Raw genomic sequence first — 20,167 nt, forward strand, 5'->3', positions numbered from 1 at the left:
AAGCCAGAAGTACTGTAGTTCGAACAGACAAAAGGAAGTTGCACTTCTGCTTGTTAAGCAAACGATGATGCGCTTGCAGACCGTATCATTTTGAATTGGCTGCAAAGGAGAAGATGCGGAGTTTCGTCCTCAATCATGAAGCACTCTTTGAGTGTGCTTTTGTCCGTCTGGGCGGTTCTGCATCTCACGTCAAGTGTCAGCTGTAAGTTGCTTCTTCCATGACGATTGTGTTATTTTGTGACCGTCTGAGGGCAAAAAAAAGTCATTAGAACTTCTCTTTTTAATACTGTTAGGTCCAGATTCGATGTATGACAGTGGTCCCCAACCACCGGGCCGCGGACCTGTACAGGGCCGCGTCGGGCCACAAGGTTGAAAAAAAAAAAAAAAAAACTTACTGTACTTCCGGTTAATTGATTAGCCAAGGCTTGAAAATATTTTATTTTGAAAAGTGACCAGATTCTCTCTGTTTACGACGGACTCTTGACACTTGTCAAGATGCTAATCATCTCAGTCGCGTTTTGTTACCCTTGTTATGGTAGTGGACTTGCGTTTGTTGCCGTAGCCTTTTATTAATCAGCCGACGAACAGCCAAGCACCCACTGGGTTGCCGGTCCGCCAAAGTTGTGGACATGTATGAACCGGTCCGTGGTTTAAAAAAGGTTGGGGACCACTGTGATAGAGCCCGTTGATCGGACTTCCGTGAAAAAATATCGTGTTGTCCACTCTTTATTAAACACTCGGCCCTCACCGTCCACCTTCCTTTTCTTTGGTGCGCTCATTTCTACAGACGGGGTCAGATGGCAACAGGAAAATAAAGTAAATCGCTGTCCTTGTGACCCGCGGTAAAGCACTATTAGGGAAGAGAAAGGAAATTTCTCTGGCCCGCCCATTTTTCCTCAGGCCCACCCACAATAAAAAGCCTGGCGCCACCTACTGGTGAAACGCGGCATTGCAGGGACAAAATTAAATGAATGATTTTGAATTTTTTTCTAGCCTTATTGGATAAGTTCGGCGGGCCGGATTGAAAAGCATAACGGGCCGGGGTTTGCCCATGTCTGCTCTAGATGGTGCTCTTGGTTTAAAAATAAAGGCTAGTGCAATAAAAATTGATTACATTTGTATTGCATATTTGAATCATGAGCGCCATCTTGAGGAGTCAAAAAGTATCGCAAGTGCTTCATGAAGCTTCATTTTCCCATCACTAGTGTCTGCCTCACATTTAAAGCGTCAAATCAGGCCCCCCTTGTGGAATTTGGACCTACAGTGACTGTAGCTAATCACTGTATTGAGGTCTGAAAGTGCCATATTGAAATGCTTTATACTCTGCTAATAAAGCAAAAAAAAAAGTTCTTATAGTGTTAATTCATGTGTTTCTCATCCTCTCTGTCCAGACGGTGAAGACTGCCTGCAAATCCTGATGGGGGACACAACTGATTACAATGTTACATTGGGGGACAACTTGGAGATCTATTGCATATACCAGTATAGCAATTGCACTAACCCGTCTTATGATGTCTCCTGGTATAAGTCGGACTTGGGAGGCCACAATCCCGTGTCAGTGACTAACGATTCTCACACTAACGTGGAATTGAAGAAGTTAAGCAAAGTGGAAACTAAGTTGCTGTTACGCTTCACAAATATACAAAAAAGCAATACAGGTTTCTATCAGTGTCAAAGTGGACTCACCGTAGGACACAGCATTAAAGTGTCTGTGAATGGTATGTCTTAATATAATCATGAATTGTGCTTCGTTTTGGAGGCTACTCTAACATCACCTCTGGTTTTACAGATAACACCTCATTTAGGAATGAAACCGGTAAGAACGTTTTTTTTGCAGCCTATTCTGCACGTATTTTGAGATGATTCGTTTATTGGGACACTCGCAACTCACGTTTTCTTACACATTTCTTCTAGGAAATGAAGTGTGTCTTTCTATCTGCAGGTGTGACGGAGGACGGGCGATGGATGTACGTGTACTCTGCCGCAGGCACTGTGGCTTTCGTCATCGTGATTGTTATTTCTGTCGTTTCAATGCAATGGTGTAAAGGTGAGGCGTTTTCTACCAATTGTCTTTTTTTAATACATAACCCAGAAAAAAAGTATTCAGTTGTTGTATAACAAGGAGCTGAATGGCAAAAAAAATGCATGAATGGCCAAAACATTTCCTGGTTTCATTGGATTTTATTAATTTTTATTTTTTTAAGAAAAGGGGACTGGGTGAATCACAAAAAAAAGCATAAAAGTGGATAATCTTGGAAATGTGTTATTACGAATCCTTAAGTGTGGTGCTAAACGCTCTGTCATGTATGTGAAATAATCACTGCAATCACAGAATCAAACACTCAAACTGCATATTAAAGTAGATTAAAATTGATTTTATTCAGTACGTTTGTGACTTGCAGTTCAGTTGTAACTTTTAAGTCCATTTGCATGTAATCTTTTACAACTGCTTTTATTATGGGCAATAGATTTGAACAGAATCATTGTTTAACTCATTCACTGCCATTGACGGCTATCGACGTCAAAAATTCATTTGAACTATTTCTATTAGTTTAACATTTTTCCCCACTTTTGTTAAAAGTATGAAAACCTAGAAAAATATATTGTATATTTAGAACAGATACAAAATTTGTGATTAATCTTTAGGGTTTTTTTTTGTTTTGTTTTTTTGATCAGGGGCACACAAAACAAGTTTTACTTCTTTCTGTTCCCTTTCATTCTTTTGCTTTACTTGGAATTTGAATATTGCTTTTTATTGTCTTTTTTCTTTTAGAAATTAATGAAATTAATTGATTGAGTTAACTAGTGAAGTCATGCAATTAATTATGATAAAAAGAATAATCGTCACCCCTAATTTTTAATAATCTTTTCTTTATAAAAAAAAGATTATTAAAAAAATTTAAAAAAAAAAAAAAGAAAGAAGAAAAGATTATTAAGAATTAGGAGCGTGAGGCGATTCAATTTTTATTATAATAGAAAAATATTAAATATTAATTGCATGACTTAACATATTTTTTTCCTAGGTTTTATACACTCTTGTTAACAAAAGTGGATTTTTTTTAAAAACTAATAGAAATAGTTCAAATGAATTTTTTATGTCTTTAGCCGTCAATGGCAGTGAATGAGTTAAGTACATCCACCTTAATTTAAGCATATTGTCAATGTTAATAATATTACAGTAATAGACTTTTGAGGAATAAAAATGTGCTTCAGGGGTGATTCTTGATGTCAACAATGTTTGAGAAACTCTCTATTAGTCGATTCATCATCAAACATCCGTTGTGAGATTTGCTGTTTGGCTCCTTGTTAGAGAACAAATTGTGCAAATAATCCTGAAATTTCACCCAAAAGCCAAACATCCATTAGGAACAGTGTACACTATATATGTACTTACATATTCATAAAGCAGTACACATTTGATCTAATAACAATGCATATCCTTCGTGCAGGTCACGCCACGAGAGAGACACAAACTGAAACTGAAGTGAGGCATCATACCTTTTACGTTCAATATAACTTCTGGAAATGTTTATCAACAGAATCTATAAATGATGTATGTTGATGTTTGCAGCACTTGTCTTTGGCCAACCGGCACGCCGGCGCCAAACCACAAGATACACAAACCTCCTACGGCAGCTCCATCCACAGTAAGACGAGTTCAGAGGAAGAAAAGCATCCAAAAACAAGGACAGAGAAAGAGGGAAGCTCCGTCATGTACGCCGCTCTCAACCACCGGCAGCTTCTCGGCACTCCCGCTCGAACGAGGAGGCTCAAAGAGGACAGTTCCGAGTACGCGGATATACGAGTATGACATACGACCGCTGATGGAACGTCAACGTTCTCCCACGTTCAAGCCAGGGACACGACTTGTTTCACATGAGAACGAAACTAGCGGCTTCCTCTCACATCCCAGATGTCAGTCTCGGTTTTGTAGGAATCAGATGAGATTTTCAGGGATTATTGTTAAAAAAAAAAAAAAAAAAAAAGTAGTTTCACATCCCAAAAATTAGTATGAGCTTAAGGTGAAGCAGGTTTCATAAATGATGTGGGCGTGCATTGTTGGTGTGATGCGTGCAGTTTATGAAAGTGCTCAAGTGTCAGTGCAGCACTTGCAAAATTAACCCTGGAGAACCCAAGAACCCTTTTCTTCTTTGGAAAATTTAGAATTATACATTAAATGACTGCTATAAGTTCACTGAACACCAAAATATATGTTTTTTCAATTTTAACCCTTGTTTTTTGAACTAGCTCAGAGTTGCTAATTTATCAAAACATATATATAAAACATACTCCTAGGCATTCTGCAACATGATATGAAATAGATTAACAAAAAAAAACACAATTTTACCATCTGATGGTTTGCTGAGAAGATGCTTTTTTTGACTTGATTTCCAGCTCATCAAAACAGCATGTTTGTTGCCAGCCATCTTGTCACCACCACTCTGGCTCATGTAGATGCAATATTCATCCACTAGATGGCCCCATGCGGGGGTCAGAAGTAGCACTCTGGACTTTTGAAGTTAAATTTGTAAAAAAAAAAAAAAGGTATTTGTTATTTGAGTAGCAGAATTTATAGGGGCCAAATTTGACCCTGTGGGTTATCCAGGGTTAAATGTGCACGGTCACACTCTTACTAGTGCTGATAGCGTTTGTTAATCAGTCCCGTGACGATCATAAAAGGGGACGTTCGCAATTGATTCTTTATGTCCATGTTGATCGATAAAAAAAATTCAATACAACAAGACCTCACTTGAGGGTTACGTGTCATGTATGAGTGAAGTCACACCAAACTTAAAATATGATCTAACAAGTCTCACAAGAATTATTTGGCATCAACCGCAAAAGGGAACTGGTCGGCCACTCTTTCCGTCCGTCGCCGTCACCACTAACCAAAACATTACTCAAAGAGACACATTTCACAGGCCCTCCTCTTTTTCTCATGTTTCGAGTTGCCGCAAATACATTGAATGCACTTTTAGGACACAACGCGACCTCAAGTGTTGCATTCAAAGAGTTTGTTAACGCTCGCCTACAAGGAAAGTGCAGAGCACAGGAAGGAAGTCTGCACGCTCGATATTATTTCTTCTTACAAGTAAGAAATAGCTCGACAATATAAAAAATAAAGTCCAAACGACACAACGCAGCTCATGAGAACTGAGACTTTGGACATGGTGAAGGGAATGAGAAACCGTTCTAATTAGCAGTCAGTGTAAGCAAAAAAATAAATCTTCAGGTTTGAAAGTGAAAAGTCAGAAAAAAGAAAATCTGAATTTGTGTATCAAATGTTTGCAGGGGTGTGTGCTGACCAAGGTTATTATAGTTGACGAAAATAAACAAAATAACTGAAACCAAAATGTTGAAAAACGTTGTTAGTGAAATAAAAAAATATATATATGTTTTTATTTCAGTATTATAGTACAGGCGTACGAAAAAAGGAAGGTCAAACAGTCATCTGAGAACTGTGGTTCACTTTATTACGCAGTACTTTTTTGTGACACTCAACAAATACTAATTTAAAAAAATATTAAAACTAAACTAAAACAAACCATTTTTGAAAAAATGTAAACTAACAAACCCATTCGAAAAACTTAAAAAAAAATTAAAATTAACTGAAATAAAAAGAAAGATCAAAACGAAATAAAAACGAATTATAATTTAAAAAAAATCAAACTCTTATAACTCCATTCTGATGTTGACTCCAATTTAACACGAGTTCCATCTTTGCCCAGATGGGGTGTTGCTGATCTCTATTGCATTTGAGAGTCTTGGCCCAGTATTTCAAAAATGTAAATCCAGATTTCCAAATCCCATTTTTCTACACCGTTATTTCAAAAATGTTGCTGGATTGGATCAGACTAATCATGATCCTCCTGGATTGAGATTTCCAAATCCACACCACCCCCAGGATTACAAACAGGGGACAGAAAGCGTCTTCTGTCGACCTCAAGTCAATATACCAAATGCAAAAGCGGCAGGCCGGCAGCCATTTTGCCACTTGCTGTCCAAGGAAAATGACATCACTCAGGGCAAATACAATATTAATCTGAATGCTGTGGACATACAACATATTAAAATCATTTTTGGGTTGATTTGCGCTTTAAATTTTGATGCTGTTAAATTTTGGGTTGAAGCTATTTTATTTATTTTTTCTTTCTCAGGCTGTAACTGATCCAGAATTGGGACTGAAGTTTTGAAATGCCCAACACGGGCTCAAATCTGGATTAAATGCAGGATTGGAATTCCAAATCTAGATTTGAATCGCGGCAAAACATGTCGGTCTCCTTTAAGGACTGTTGCTACTTATGTAATATAATTAGTGATTACTAGACCTACGATTATATTTAAAAAATATATATATAAAAATGGCATATTATTGAAATCAATAAAGGGTTTTTAAAATGAATGAATTATTATTCACCACTAGATGACGCTAAAGATTACAGGGAGGGTGCGTGTGATTAAAGGCTCCACTCTTCTTTGTTACTTCTGAACACAGACGCATCCCCCAGTCATTAGAGGGTGTGCACACTTGTGCAACCAAATTGTCGACACGTTTATTTTTACTTATCCACGCTAAAAGATCTTGTTGACAGTTGTACAGTTCAAAGTTAACAGTGTAATGTTTATGTCACAAAGACTTGAATCGGGGTGTGTAGACTTTTTAAATGTGGCTGGCTGTGTTTACCGGGCAGGATGTGGTCACTCCCTTGCACATCCTGCTGGCTCAGAGAGGTGGCACCAAAAAACCTTCCAACCATTGATGTGGTTACTGTTATATGTTTTTTTTCCCAGCCTTGAATCAGCATTAAAATTCCAAATATAGGGACAACAATTCACTAGACGAAACCTCAGGTCAGTTGAAAAACAACAGTTTACAGTAAAAGCCTGCTGTTTTACTGTAAGTTTGGGTGTGTGTGTTGTTCTATGTGAAGGAGGGAGGGAGATATTTTTGTCACGGCCTGGCTTCCAAATTCAACTTCCTCCCAACTGTCTTCCCGCCCCTCAGAGGGGACACGTCTTTTTTTGTCGCAGCTGTAAACAATCGCCACTTGTTGTTCCGTTCAGGAGCGACAAAGGAGGACATTTAGACAAGAAAAGAAAAATGGACATCACAATTATATGTCACTGTCACTTGTAGATGCAGGTCTAAAGGAGACATTGTTTTTTCTTTTTCATCTCAATGTAAAACAGTTCCCAGGTTTCTTAACTTAAGGTCCATCACTAAGCTACTTACTAATGCTAACCTGTGCTAAGACCGCAGCGAACCTGACCTTTGACTTCCTCCCAACTGTCTTCCCGCCCCTCAGAGGGGACACGTCTTTTTTTGTCGCAGCTGTAAACAATCGCCACTTGTTGTTCCATTCAGGAGCGACAAAGGAGGACATTTAGACAAGAAAAGAATAATGGACATCACAATTATATGTCACTGTCACTTGTAGATGCAGGTCTAAAGGAGACATTGTTTTTTCTTTTTCATCTCAATGTAAAACAGTTTCCAGGTTTTTTAACTTAAGGTCCATCCACCAAGCAACTTACTAATGCTAACCTGTGATAACACCGCAGCGAACCTGACCTTTGACTTCCTCCCAACTGTCTTCCCGCCCCTCAGAGGGGACATGTCTTTTTTTGTCGCAGCTGTAAACAATCGCCACTTGTTGTTCCGTTCAGGAGCGACAAAGGAGGACATTTAGACAAGAAAAGGCAAAAAAAAAAAAATGATGCAGCCAGTTTTTTTGCAACTTAACATTTTGTGACTTGTCACTTGGGCTTTTTAGTTAATAAAGTCAACAAGAACCTCTAAAAGGTTGAGCAAAATCAATTTTGAGATGCTAGCTGGCGTCCTGATTTGTTGTGAATTTGATTCCCCCCACAAAAGAAATAATGGACATCACAATTATATGTCACTGTCACTTGTAGATGCAGGTCTAAAGGAGACATTGTTTTTTCTTTTTCATCTCAATGTAAAACAGTTTCCAGGTTTCTTAACTTAAGGTCCATCCACCAAGCAACTTACTAATGCTAATGCTAACCTGTGCTAACACCGCAGCTAAACTGACCTTTGACTTTGATAGTAGGTTACTACTCTGAAACTTTGGCCAGTCTGGTGGAGAAACACGATATGGGTGTAGAATGATTGTTATGTACATTTAAAAGTGCGGAACGGCGTGCTTACAGAGACATTTTCCGAAATAGGCAGATAACTAAAGATGCGCTTGGTTGTGACGTTTCATATTTGTGCGAGGGCAAGCACTCCGGAGCGCCAAATGATTTGCATATGAACAATTTTCCATAAAAAGTTTTATTTTGTATTTAGTTCATGCTCAACCCTCAAGTGTAAAAAGAGTTTAACCACTGTGATTGGTAAACATTTTAATATATCGTCACCCTCTTAAAATAAGTGCCTAAGTAATTTTTTTGCAAATTTTATTTTATTTTTTTAAATTGCTTAAATCATCTCCTCATGATACAAACGGTTAATTTTGTTGTTTCCTGAAAAATCTTAAAAAAAAATTTCAAGAAGGTGTCGATATATATATATTTTAAAAAAAAAAATTTCCTTTAATGCTGATGAGTCATACAATACAGTGAAACTCAACTTTGTTTATATATCCTTTAATTTTGATCAAATTCCAATTTGTGCAAGTTTATGGCCTTTCAACTGTCGACGTTCTGTATTTCAGATTCTTCATAGCAAATCATCAGGCAAGGAAGAACGCGTTTAAAATGTAGCCTCAATATGAGGCAGTCAATCGACTTATTGTATTTATCAAGCCAATCAGCTAGCTAAGACAAATCAATCACAATCCCAGCAAATGCAATAAATATGATATCAAATTCTGCTTGAAGATTGTTACGAAAGTTAAATAAAACAATAAATGATACATAGAAAACGTCCAAGTATTTTAGTGTTTCAAAGGTTGTCAAATGTGTACTTTTGTGGGCAGATGATTGAAGCTAAACGGGAACTGGGCCTCAAAAACCACCGTCACACTTTCCAGAGGAGGAAGGTGTGAACAGGAACGAGGGCGATGACGAGGTTAAACATCCTCTTGAGTGGAAAGTACCTTTGAAACTTTGACCTTTTCCAAAAAAGGACATCTTTGTCAAAAGGGATTTTTCCCAGTCTCTGTTGCTCTCCTGCCAAGGAGCTGCGGCCATTTTCTAAGTGAAGAACTTACCGCGGTGATAAACACACAAAGAGACGAGGATCAGGACGGCCACCAGACTGCACAGCAAACCGATGATGACCGTCGTGACGGGACTCGCTGCAGCACATAAAAACATCCGCGCACGACATGTGGTCAGATGCGGTAGGACGGGAATGAACGGCTTGCTGCATTCAGTAACCTCATAAAAAAACAGCCAGGACTACTATTCAAAGCAAAGGCCATGATGTGACTCAAGTCACGGGGATTAGGACTCCAGTCATCCTCTTTTGTTCAGAGCTTTTTGCATCCTGTCCGTGCGCCCGTGGTTTTATAAATTCATGAAAATGTCCGGTTTTCAATGCGCGACGAATGGGAGTTGAAGTTTTTGCAAATGGTAGACTGTGTGTGTTGTCACTGTTATATATCAAGAAAATAATTTTATAATATTTTAAAAGTATTTCATTTGAAGAAAAAAATAGGTCAGCTCAATTGCTGAACATGCAAATAAGGTCCTGAGTTGGGTCGGTGGCCAAAAAAAAGTATACTTAAAAGTAAACTCAAAATTAGGAGAGTATATTTCCAGTTTACTTTTTTTTTTAAGTGTACTAAAATGGGCCAATGTTGTCCCAAGGAGTTAACTTAAAGTTTACTTTTAGTACAAGAATAAGTACACTTGAAAAATAAAATGAACTATACTTAAGTATACTCTATATTATGTACTTAGGTAGGTAGTCTAGGTGGGGGTTACATACCCGCCACGCCCCCCCCCCCAACCCCCCCCAAAAAAAAAAATATAGAATAAAAATAAAAGACAAGGTCAATCGGAGGAGCAAAAAAGGTTGGGCTTAGAACATTCTCTCATTATTTATTCATTTGTCAAGTAAGACTTGAAAAGAGAGTTATGCTTTTTGTTTTGTTTTCTACCCATAAAGGGATGCATGTTAAAATAGTTATCATGACATCATCTTAGAGTCAACTTTGAGTTCTATTTAAGTATCTGGAGGCTGCTGGGCCTCTTTTTGCATATAAAAATATGGTCACTCTATTTATTCGCCGCATTTCTACAATTACAGTATGCAGTTAGCTAGCTAGCGTAGCTTAACCCTGAAAATGCATCTTTCCGAGACGCCATCATTTACAGAACAGCTCGGTGTCGTTACACATGCTGCATTCGAGATTGGTCGGAAGTCGGATATATCCGAGTTGCTTTTTTCCCCAGTTCCGACCTGAAAGCGTTCGAGGCCGAAAGTAAACGACCAAAATGGCGGATAGTGATAAACTGTTTTTTATTTTGGTCCTTAAAACACATTTTTTAAATTCAAAATTGTGTTAAAAACACTCTCTGGGGTATGTCAAATTTAGAAGACATATTTATTGTCATTGTAGGCTACATGGGAGATTTTTTTTTGCATGTGTGCCCCGAACCCATCTTTAAAAAAAAAATAAAAAAAAGTAGAGGTGGATGACACTTTGCTGTTCAGTTTTGGCCAAATTCATTCAATCATAGCTGATGTTTGTATTGTGTTGTGTTTAAGGCCTTGGTGAGATTCTACATAAAAAGTATTTTTGTTCTTACGCAGACTGGAATCTTTTTGGAATGTGGCATTTACGTCAGGTTATTTTAAGAGCAGTCAAACGATTATAATTTTTTTTAAAAAAAAATCAGATTAATCCCATCCTGGAGTTTTGATTAATCGTGATTAATTACTTACTTAAAAAGCTTCTTTTTGCCCACCAAATTTGAAGAGCACCAGTTACGTGTTCATTCTTTCTATGTTATGAGGACGTCGTCAACATTTTTTGATCCACTGCACACTCTCGTCCTCCTCTTTTTCTTATTAGTTAATTACTTGCATAATTAAAAAAAAAAATGACCTGAATATTTTGACTAGAAAAAATATTCTGAATGTCATATGCAGACATTTCATTGCTCAAACACAACCTGTGCTACCTTAAACGTAGCTATCCGCTGTCACGCTAAAGGCTAATCTATGGTCAAAATTAATAATGCGATTAGTCTGCGTTAATACATGATTAATGCGATTTTTTTTTTGATTAATCAATGACTTAATGCTTACTATGCTAATACTAACTTTGACAGCACTATTTACATATTTCTACAACACTGTTGTATAGTTTTTGAGTTTAAACGTAGCTATCCGCTGTCACGCTAAAGGCTAATCTATGGTCAAAATTAATAATGCGATTAGTCTGCGTTAATACATGATTAATGCGATTTTTTTTTATTAATCAATGACTTAATGCTTACTATGCTAATGCTAACTTTGACAACACTATTTACATATTTCTACAATACTGTTGTATAGTTTTTGAGTTTAAACGTAGCTATCCGCTGTCACGCTAAAGGCTAATCTATGGTCAAAATTAATAATGCGATTAATCTGCGTTAATACATGATTAATGCGATTTTTTTTTTGATTAATCAATGACTTAATGCTTACTATGCTAATGCTAACTTTGACAACACTATTTACATATTTCTACAATACTGTTGTATAGTTTTTGAGTTTCAACGTAGCTATCCGCTGTCACGCTAAAGGCTAATCTATGGTCAAAATTAATAATGCAATTAATCTGCGTTAATACATGATTAATGCGATTTTTTTTGATTAATCAATGACTTAATGCTTACTATGCTAATGCTAACTTTGACAGCACTATTTACATATTTCTACAACACTGTTGTATAGTTTTTGAGTTTAAACGTAGCTATCCGCTGTCACGCTAAAGGCTAATCTATGGTCAAAATTAATAGTGCGATTAATGCGATTTTTTTTTTTGATTAATCAATGACTTAATGCTTACTATGCTAATGCTAACTTTGACAGCACTATTTACATATTTCTACAACACTGCTATATAGTTTTTGAGTTTAAACGTAGCTATCCGCTGTCACGCTAAAGGCTAATCTATGGTCAAAATTAATAATGAGATTAATCTGCGTTAATACATGATTAATGCGTTTTTTTTTTTTTTTTTAGATTAATCAATAACTTAATGCTTAAACTTTGACAGCACTATTTACATATTTCTATTGTTGTATAGTTTTTGAGGACATAGTTTGCCCCGTAGTTTTTACTTTCATTTATTTCAACTGTGCATATTGTTTGAACTTTAGTTTTAAACAAACAACTCAATTGAATTGAATAAAAGGAAGGCTCTAAAGAGCTCACCAGTCGTGTCGTTGGGGGACACAGAGAGGGGTTCTTCCAGTCCCCGATGGCGTACGATGCACCGGACGGGGCGCTCGGCGAGCTGCCCCGGCGAGAGGAGCAGCGTGCTCGTCACCGTCGTCGTGCCGTCACCCTCCGAGTCGAGGGTGACAAACGACGTGTTGAGACTTTGGTTGTACCCGCCGACGTCCCACGCGAGCTCTGCCGCGGGCCGCGATCGAGCCGTGCAGTTGGCCGCGGCGACGCCCGAAGACGACGTCGTGCGGGTCACCTTCACCTCGGGTAAAACTGGAGGAGAAAGTAGGACATTGCTTAGAAAAACGGGCTGAAACCTCAACCAGTTACTCACTTTTTAGAGTGAAGGAACCTCCCAAGCAATCCTCGCAATCTTAACTCTTTGACTGCCAAAAACCTCAAATAGCGTTTAGTAAAATCCTATGGAGGAGTGCCAAAGACGTTAAAAGACGTTTGTTTCAAAACAGAGGTGAAACTAACCATTTTCTATTGTTGATTACTGAAAAACGGAATAAGGTAGAAACAAACTTTTTTTTTCTGATGAAAGATGAGAGTTTTGGTAGTATGTGTGTTTCCATAGTCCAAACACATAATTTTCTATGGACCTTGAAAGATCAGTCAAAATGCTTAAAATCGGCTGGCACCCACGGCATCCCTTTTCTGAAAACATCTGGCAGTCAAAGAGTTAACGCTAACAAAACATGAATAACAGAAACACCTAAGCACTCGTGACGTGGTTAACAGAAAGGAATGTGCTTTATTTATCAACTTGTTTTCCCCTTCCTGAGCGATAAAAGGGACCCTCAGGCATAAACTTCCCTTCTCAAAGCTCTTACATTTCATGTGCATCACGGGCCAAAAGTGTGCGTACATCTGGGAAGAGTTAACTTAGTTAGGGAAAAATAACGAAAAAAATTAAAATTTAAAAAAACAATTTTGTTAACGAAAAAAAAAAATGCTTAATGCTAACTGAAACTCCATTTTATGTTTACAAAGCTAACTAAAACTAATTATAGCAAAAAATGTCCTTTGTTTTAGTCTTTGGTAATTCATTTAATGCAAAAGCCTTTGGGGATGTTTTTAAAAGTGATTTTAAGAATATTTACTTAACTAGAATACGTTTGAAAGTGTGTCACACAGAAGTGACGTCATCCAGCTGCAGCTAATAGAAAATTACCGTCAGATGATGTCGCCCCGAGGCAACAATAAAATACAACGCTAAGTAAGAATTATTATTATTTTTATTTTTTTCTACCATTGGTGTTTATTAAATATTGCGTACAAGCAGAGTTGGCAAATGCAGGTCCAGAAAGTAAAAACCCTGTCACAGTTTGGCTTTAACACCATGTGCTAGCTAGCTAGCTAGCTAGCTAGCTCTCATGGTGCTTGTTTACCTGCTAGGGAGCTAGCTAGCATTAATGGCTAAAGCCAAACTGTGGCAGGGTTTTTACTTCCTGTCCCTGGATTTGCCACCTCTGTACACAAGTAATACACATGAAAAATAAAAATAAAAACAAAACTAATTGGCCTACTGAAACTAACTAAAATTAACAGAATCTCCCTGAAAACTAATCAAAACTAACTACATTAAAAAAAATAATAATAATAAAAAAAAAAAATGAAAATTCCAAATTCCAAAGCTATAATAACCCTGAACTGGGCGTTAAAAAGTATAGAAAATAAAAGCTGTAAAAACTTCCATTCACCCTGGAAGACGTTTTTGACATTCTGGAGAGGGAAATTCGGATTTTTTTTTTTTGGTCCAATAATTCTTAGTTGCAATTGTGAGGTCACGCACGCTCGTCTGGCTCTTAATTGTTTATCTCAAGGTATATTTGTCACTTTGTTCAATAGGGGAACAGTTTAAATAGAAAAGAGCCTTCTTCAAACTGGTTCCACAAAATTGCAAGCAAGTTCCCCAAAAGTTTTGCTAAGACGGAGCCAATGTAATTTTTGTATTTAGTGTTTTTAAATGACAAGTCACACTGAACCAGTGAAGGAGTGTTAAGTCATAACTTGACTTCTAAACCACCCAAAAACAAAATGACTAATGAACACAATGTGCTTCTCTTAAACTGTTACGCCTCAATCAGTTTTGTGATTCGGGTACTTGTCGCCAAACTCACCATAAACAGAAAAGCATGCGGTGCCTCTCCTGGTCCCGTCCGGGAAGGTGTGGAACTCGCAGGTGTAGCAGGCCTCGTCATCCATCGTGACCGTCTGGAAAAGCAGACGGGTGTGGCCGAGGCTTTTGCTCAGGCTCAGGCGACCCTGCAGAGTCTCGTCTACGTTGTAGTGACCTCGGGAGTAGGACGCCACGGTGATGCCGCCTCCCTGATCGGCCATTTTCTTCCAAAGGACCTGGAGCACCCGCCCGGGCAGGCTGTAGCGGCAGGACAGCGTCGCGGGCTTTCCGCTCACCGCCGTCTTGTTGCCGTCTTGATGTACTCTGACTGACACAAAGAAAAGATCGCATGTTTGTTTTTTTTTGCTTACACCTGCGTGGGTTCAAACTGGTAGCAGGATGGCGGTTGGGTGGGCGGGTTTTAGTCACTCCTCTTCTGGTGGTGGGGAAGCCAGCATATTTCTATGTCAAAGGATTCTGGGAGATGCGAAAGGAACAAGCACTCTTTGTGAGGAGGACAAAGAGTGCAGTAAAGGCCAACTTGTGCCACGTTGCTCAAGAATGGTGATTGAAGACCAGAGATGGCAAAACACGCTGTGCTTCAGTAGAAGCATAAAGAGGATAAAAATTAAAAAAAAGAATTACTCTAAAAAAAATAAAGTAGATGTTCAGTCGTCAGTGACTGTGAGATGATGCTCCACTACCATTTGACAAATGAATGAAAGAGTCCCCACTTAAAGCTGTCAAAATTAACCGATTAATCGACGAGTAACCGATTATCAAATTAATCGACGACTCGAGTCATTGTTTGGAGACATTTTTAATTCAAAATTGTCCAAATGCTCTGATTTCAGCAGATCACCAGTAATTGTTAACTGATTTTTATAGTCCTTCATGAAAGCAGACTGATTATTGTCTGTGTTTAATCAAAATAAGACATTTGCAAACATTTGTTTTTACTTTGGAAAACAATGACCAAATCGGTAACATAGTAAAACATCAATCACCTTTTTTTTTTATCACTATATGGATAAAAAGTACAAAATAAACACCAATCACTGGTTAATAAAGCGTAATCAGGGAAAAATGTTTTTGTAATACACTCTAATGCAAAATTAAAATAATCCGATTAGTCGATTAATCAAGTGAATAATCGATAGATTAATCAATTCTAAAAGTATTCGATAGAGATAGTTTCTCTGTAAGGCGTCTTAACTGTCATTTTGATTGGCAATGATTTTAGATGTGAAAAGAATCGTCATGATCTACTCCAGTCCGGCTCGCTAATGCTAATTAGCGCGCTACTTGCAGCACTTTTATCACTCAAAGGAACGGCTATTCATCCAAAACGCTTCAGAAATGTATACAGAAGCTTGTTAACAATACTCACCGGCATATGCTCTTCCTACGCTGCAAAAAAAACAACTTTTATTGGAATAACTTGACTTTTTCCTTCGACTCTCTAATTCGGCTACAACTTAACAGTGTATCAGAACACGCAGAACCACAATGTCCCTAAGTGGCCAAATCATGTACAACATGAACAGCGCTCCCAATAAAGACACACAAAAAACAAGGGCAAGATAATTTAAATAAAATCAATTTTGAGACATTTAAAATCGATTCTGAATTGTACTAAATTAGAATCGCAATTCTTATGAGAATCGATTTTTTTGGCACATCCCTAGTGGTTATCCTGTGCAATTTCAAGACACTTAAGTTAAGGCCCAATTCTATCACGACAGCACACATTTAGCAATAGCTAGCAATGATTACATCCCGGAAATTAATCTTCATCGGTGAGGCAGCGAAGCCACCGACAAGCCTGCCAATTGTCTGCTGACTGAGATGAACCCTAGTAGCCGTTAGCTCACAAGCTAACTGGTGGCTAGCGCCTCAAATCCTGTGACGACCTGGCGGCAGAAATTCCAGAAACCAGCTGGGGACTTTGTGTATGGCGAAAGAAAGATGCTAGATGAACTAGCATTCCATTTTCAGAAGGGAATGGTGGTACATTTAGCAGACACGCAAACTGTACAGTAGCGAGTGGAGGCAAGCTTCTCCATGCGCTCTTGAGCTAGCAAAATGCTAAATTAGCTAATGATAACTGAAAAACACACCTTACGTTTTTCACATTAGATTTTAATGCCATAATCAGGCGGTTTGGGGGCGAGCCTAAGACACATTTTGACAATGGAGAAAGTATAAATGTCTGTTTTCAAATAAAAAATAAAACATTAAGTACAATACAGAAACTGAGACTAAGTGATCTACTCAAGTACATGTACAGTTGAGTATTTGTGCATCCTCCAACCACTGGCAAAGACTGAACTCACCAGTCACGCTGACACATGTGACGCCTTCTTGAGAGCCCGCAGGAAAGACGTCAAAGACGCAGCGGTAGCAGCCCTCGTCCTCGGGCTGCACGTTGGCCATGCTGATGTAGCTGGCGTCCTTCTGCCAAGCGGCGAGCTCCACCTTGCGCTCTTGGTGGCTGATGTGAATCGGCGTCCTGGGCTGGTACGCCAGCAGGAGCTTGTCACGGCTGTCCAGCCAGCGCACTTGATGGACGCTGTCGCCCGTTGCCGTGGTAACATTGCAGCCCAGCAGGAGGGCTTGGCCCGCCTCGCCGCTCACGGTGGCAGAAGACAAGACCTCACCTGAGGGAATATAACGTAAGCTTTTGAAAACCTCGCTGTAGAAATAGACCGATATTAGGGGTGGGAATCTTTGAATGTCTCACCATTCGATTCCGATTTTTGGGCCTGCGACTAGATTCAGAAATCGATTTTCAATAAGCGGACGATTTTTGATTCAAAATGATTTGATTGACAATGATTTTTGATTCACTCTATAGATGCGCAAGGAATTGTAATGATCTACTTCAGTCGAACTTGCTAATGCTAATTAGCGCGCTACTCGCGGCCCTTTTATCACTTAAAAAAACGGCTCCACTCTGCAAAAAAACAACTTTTATTGGAATAACTTGATTGTGACTTTTTTCTTCTTCTCTCTAATGTGTTTACAATTTAACAGTGTATCAGACCGTGTGGCACCACACTGCCCCTAAGTGGCCAAATCGGGTACAACATGGACAATAAAGGCACACACAGACAAAGGCAAGACAGTATAAAATTATTTAAATAAAATCGATTTTGGGACATTTAAAATCTATTCTGAATCGTACTAAATGAGAATCGCGATTCTTATTAGAATTGATTTTATTGATATTTTTATTTATTTATTTTTGTCAAGGAGGCCGATAAGCGATATTTGGAGCCGATATTTATTTTCAGTATAAAAAAAAAGGAGGGGGAAGAAATTAGTGTCAACATTTTCTAAAATATAAATACGGTTGAAATGCCAATCTTAACTTTGTTGTAATGTTTTAAAGCGTGTTTATTGAACAATTTTTTTGACTTTGCAAAAATGTAGAATTTTATTTTTTTTCAATCTTAGATCATAGACAAGGCATCCTTTTATGTTTCTAACAAAATGTTCACAGAGCTCCCAAGGTTATCAGTATGTCTTAAAAAGTTAAATGGAAACAAGTAAATATCGTAGCTCTCTAATTTTTTCTACAGTAAATAATTTCCCCAAAATTTAAAAAATTCACATTTCTTTATTTTAATGTTGGAGAAAAAAAGTGGTTCAGAAGATTCCCAGGTCACACAGAATCTCTTATAAAATTAACTTAAAATTTAAATAAAGAGTTCCCTGAGATTAAAATGATTTTAGATGTACTTTTTAAATCGGCAATAAAAAAGGCCGATACCGATATTCATCAAAATGCCTGCGCCGATAATCAGCGTCCTACTTCAGTGCCATTGATGGCAAAAGACATCAAATATCCATGTTTGTTTTTAATAGCTGTGACATCATTCTTGCAATAATTCTTCTGATGAATGATTTCCCGTTTCGACAGCTTTCACATGCCAGAAAAGCAACTTTTGCTTTTCCTCGTAAATAAACATTTCATTTAGGTGTTCGAAATAATGACCTCACTGTAGCGCCCCCTGGCAAATTGGGAGAAAATGATGCACTGACAAAGTTTTTTCCAATATTCAAATATTCGAATTTAAGCGAAAAACCACAAGGACCTATGCACAAAACTGAACAGGAAGTCGGCCATTTTGGTTTCAAGTCACCATTTTAGTTTTCAGGGCTCGTAAATACAACTACAAAATTTGTCCCTTCAGAAATCTGTATAGTCCCAGACGTTAAGTCCATCCAGCACTTTATTTTCTATTCTAAAATATATTTATAAATAATCTTGCCATGCAGTTAAAAAAAGAAAGTTTTACTATCAAGTGGCAAGCCATTACCTTTTTTTCAAACCTGTATGACTGTGAGGAATCTTACAATTAAATAAATACAAGAAGTAAAGTTTATTTCCATGAACAGGAAAAATTACTTTAAAATCTCTTTCACTGTACATTTTAGTATTACTTTTCTCAGCCCAAACAAGTGTACCATTTTTTTTTCTTGTTACATAAAAAAGTAACATCGTATGACGTCGTGACATCGCATCAATCAGTGTGAGGGGCCACATTCAAATAAGAATTGTTAAAATGGTCCTCAGTTTTCTTTCAACATATCTCAGTGTTAGCATGTTTTGTTATATTTAACTTTCAAGGAAGTCACCTTGCGTGCTGGCTGCTCCTCCGATCCAGAGTAGCAAAGTCAGACGTAGGGGAAGACCAAACATGTCCACCTGCAGCGAGCTGGTCAACACTGCACTCACGGGGGGCGTGTCACTGTGGGCAGACCGGATGTTGAGTTGAGTGACCCGGGTGTAAAAATATTAAGTATACCACAACAAAACGTGCAGCGGATAATGCACGCTCGAAAACTATGTATGGAGGACCAAAACTGCCAAAATTCAAAATAAATAAATGACTAAAAGTGAAAACAAAAACGGATATCAAAATCAAATTAAAAAATATATATAAATGGAAATAAAAACAACAAAAAATATATATACATAAATAAATACATTTGTATTCAATTTTTGAATTATATGTTTTACATCCGTTTTTATTTCGCCGCTCGCTCGACCAATGAAAGGCAGTTTGCAACGGGGGAGTCCAACCCAAGACACGCTTAGGACCGCCCCCTAATTTGAATAACATTTCGTCCTGGCAGTGAGGATCAAAAATTGCCAAAAATTCAAAAATAAATAAATGACTAAATAAATAAATGACTAAAAGTGAAAATAAAAACGGATATAAAAAATATAATTCAAAAATTAAATACAAATGTATTTATTCATGTATATATATTTTCGTTGTTTTTATTTCCATTTCTATATATTTTTATTTGATTAAAAAAATGTATATATTTTTTAATATCCAGTTTAATTTTCACTTTTAGTCTTTTTTATATTTTTTATTTAGTCATTTATTTATTTTGAATGTTGGCAGTTCTGGTCCTCTATAGTTTGCATTGCACCTACAACTTTTTGATAAATCAGGACCATATGGAAAAAGAGACCTGGACAATGGTGACATTGATCAATTAAGAAATATAATCGATGAAGACAGCGAAGCAAGCGGGCAAAGCTGTTTTTCATGTTCAAATTAAGGAGAGAACAGTGAGCCAAACAGAACAGACTTATGTACATTCTGAATATTAATGAGAAATCCAGCAGTCTCACCTGCTAAGCAATTTGGAAATTAGAGGTT

The 20,167-nt window shown here is 37.7% G+C and overlaps 2 protein-coding genes across 2 annotated transcripts in view; one reads left to right on the top strand and one right to left on the bottom strand.

Moving 5' to 3' along the window:
• Positions 1 to 17: 17 nt before the first annotated feature.
• Positions 18 to 6,403, top strand: btla (B and T lymphocyte associated). The gene is made up of 6 exons (XM_077542659.1): positions 18 to 202; positions 1,392 to 1,718; positions 1,790 to 1,816; positions 1,943 to 2,047; positions 3,450 to 3,484; positions 3,572 to 6,403. The coding sequence occupies exons 1-6, from the start codon at positions 136 to 138 to the stop codon at positions 3,809 to 3,811; spliced, it is 801 nt and encodes a 266-aa protein (XP_077398785.1). The 5' UTR covers positions 18 to 135; the 3' UTR covers positions 3,812 to 6,403.
• Positions 2,691 to 20,167, bottom strand: part of LOC144034096 (OX-2 membrane glycoprotein) — a 17,963-nt gene continuing 486 nt past the window's right edge. Inside the window, exons 2-7 of the mRNA XM_077542648.1 lie at positions 19,128 to 19,240; positions 16,820 to 17,143; positions 14,485 to 14,811; positions 12,344 to 12,631; positions 9,180 to 9,266; positions 2,691 to 9,080 (exon numbers count right to left, since the gene is read on the bottom strand). Coding sequence (XP_077398774.1) covers positions 8,974 to 9,080; positions 9,180 to 9,266; positions 12,344 to 12,631; positions 14,485 to 14,811; positions 16,820 to 17,143; positions 19,128 to 19,191 — 1,197 coding nt within the window. The 5' untranslated portion in view covers positions 19,192 to 19,240 and the 3' untranslated portion in view covers positions 2,691 to 8,973. The remainder of the gene's footprint in view (positions 9,081 to 9,179; positions 9,267 to 12,343; positions 12,632 to 14,484; positions 14,812 to 16,819; positions 17,144 to 19,127; positions 19,241 to 20,167) is intronic.

Source organism: Vanacampus margaritifer, chromosome 1, assembly GCF_051991255.1.
Source record: "Vanacampus margaritifer isolate UIUO_Vmar chromosome 1, RoL_Vmar_1.0, whole genome shotgun sequence".
Classification (NCBI taxonomy): Eukaryota; Metazoa; Chordata; class Actinopteri; order Syngnathiformes; family Syngnathidae; genus Vanacampus; species Vanacampus margaritifer.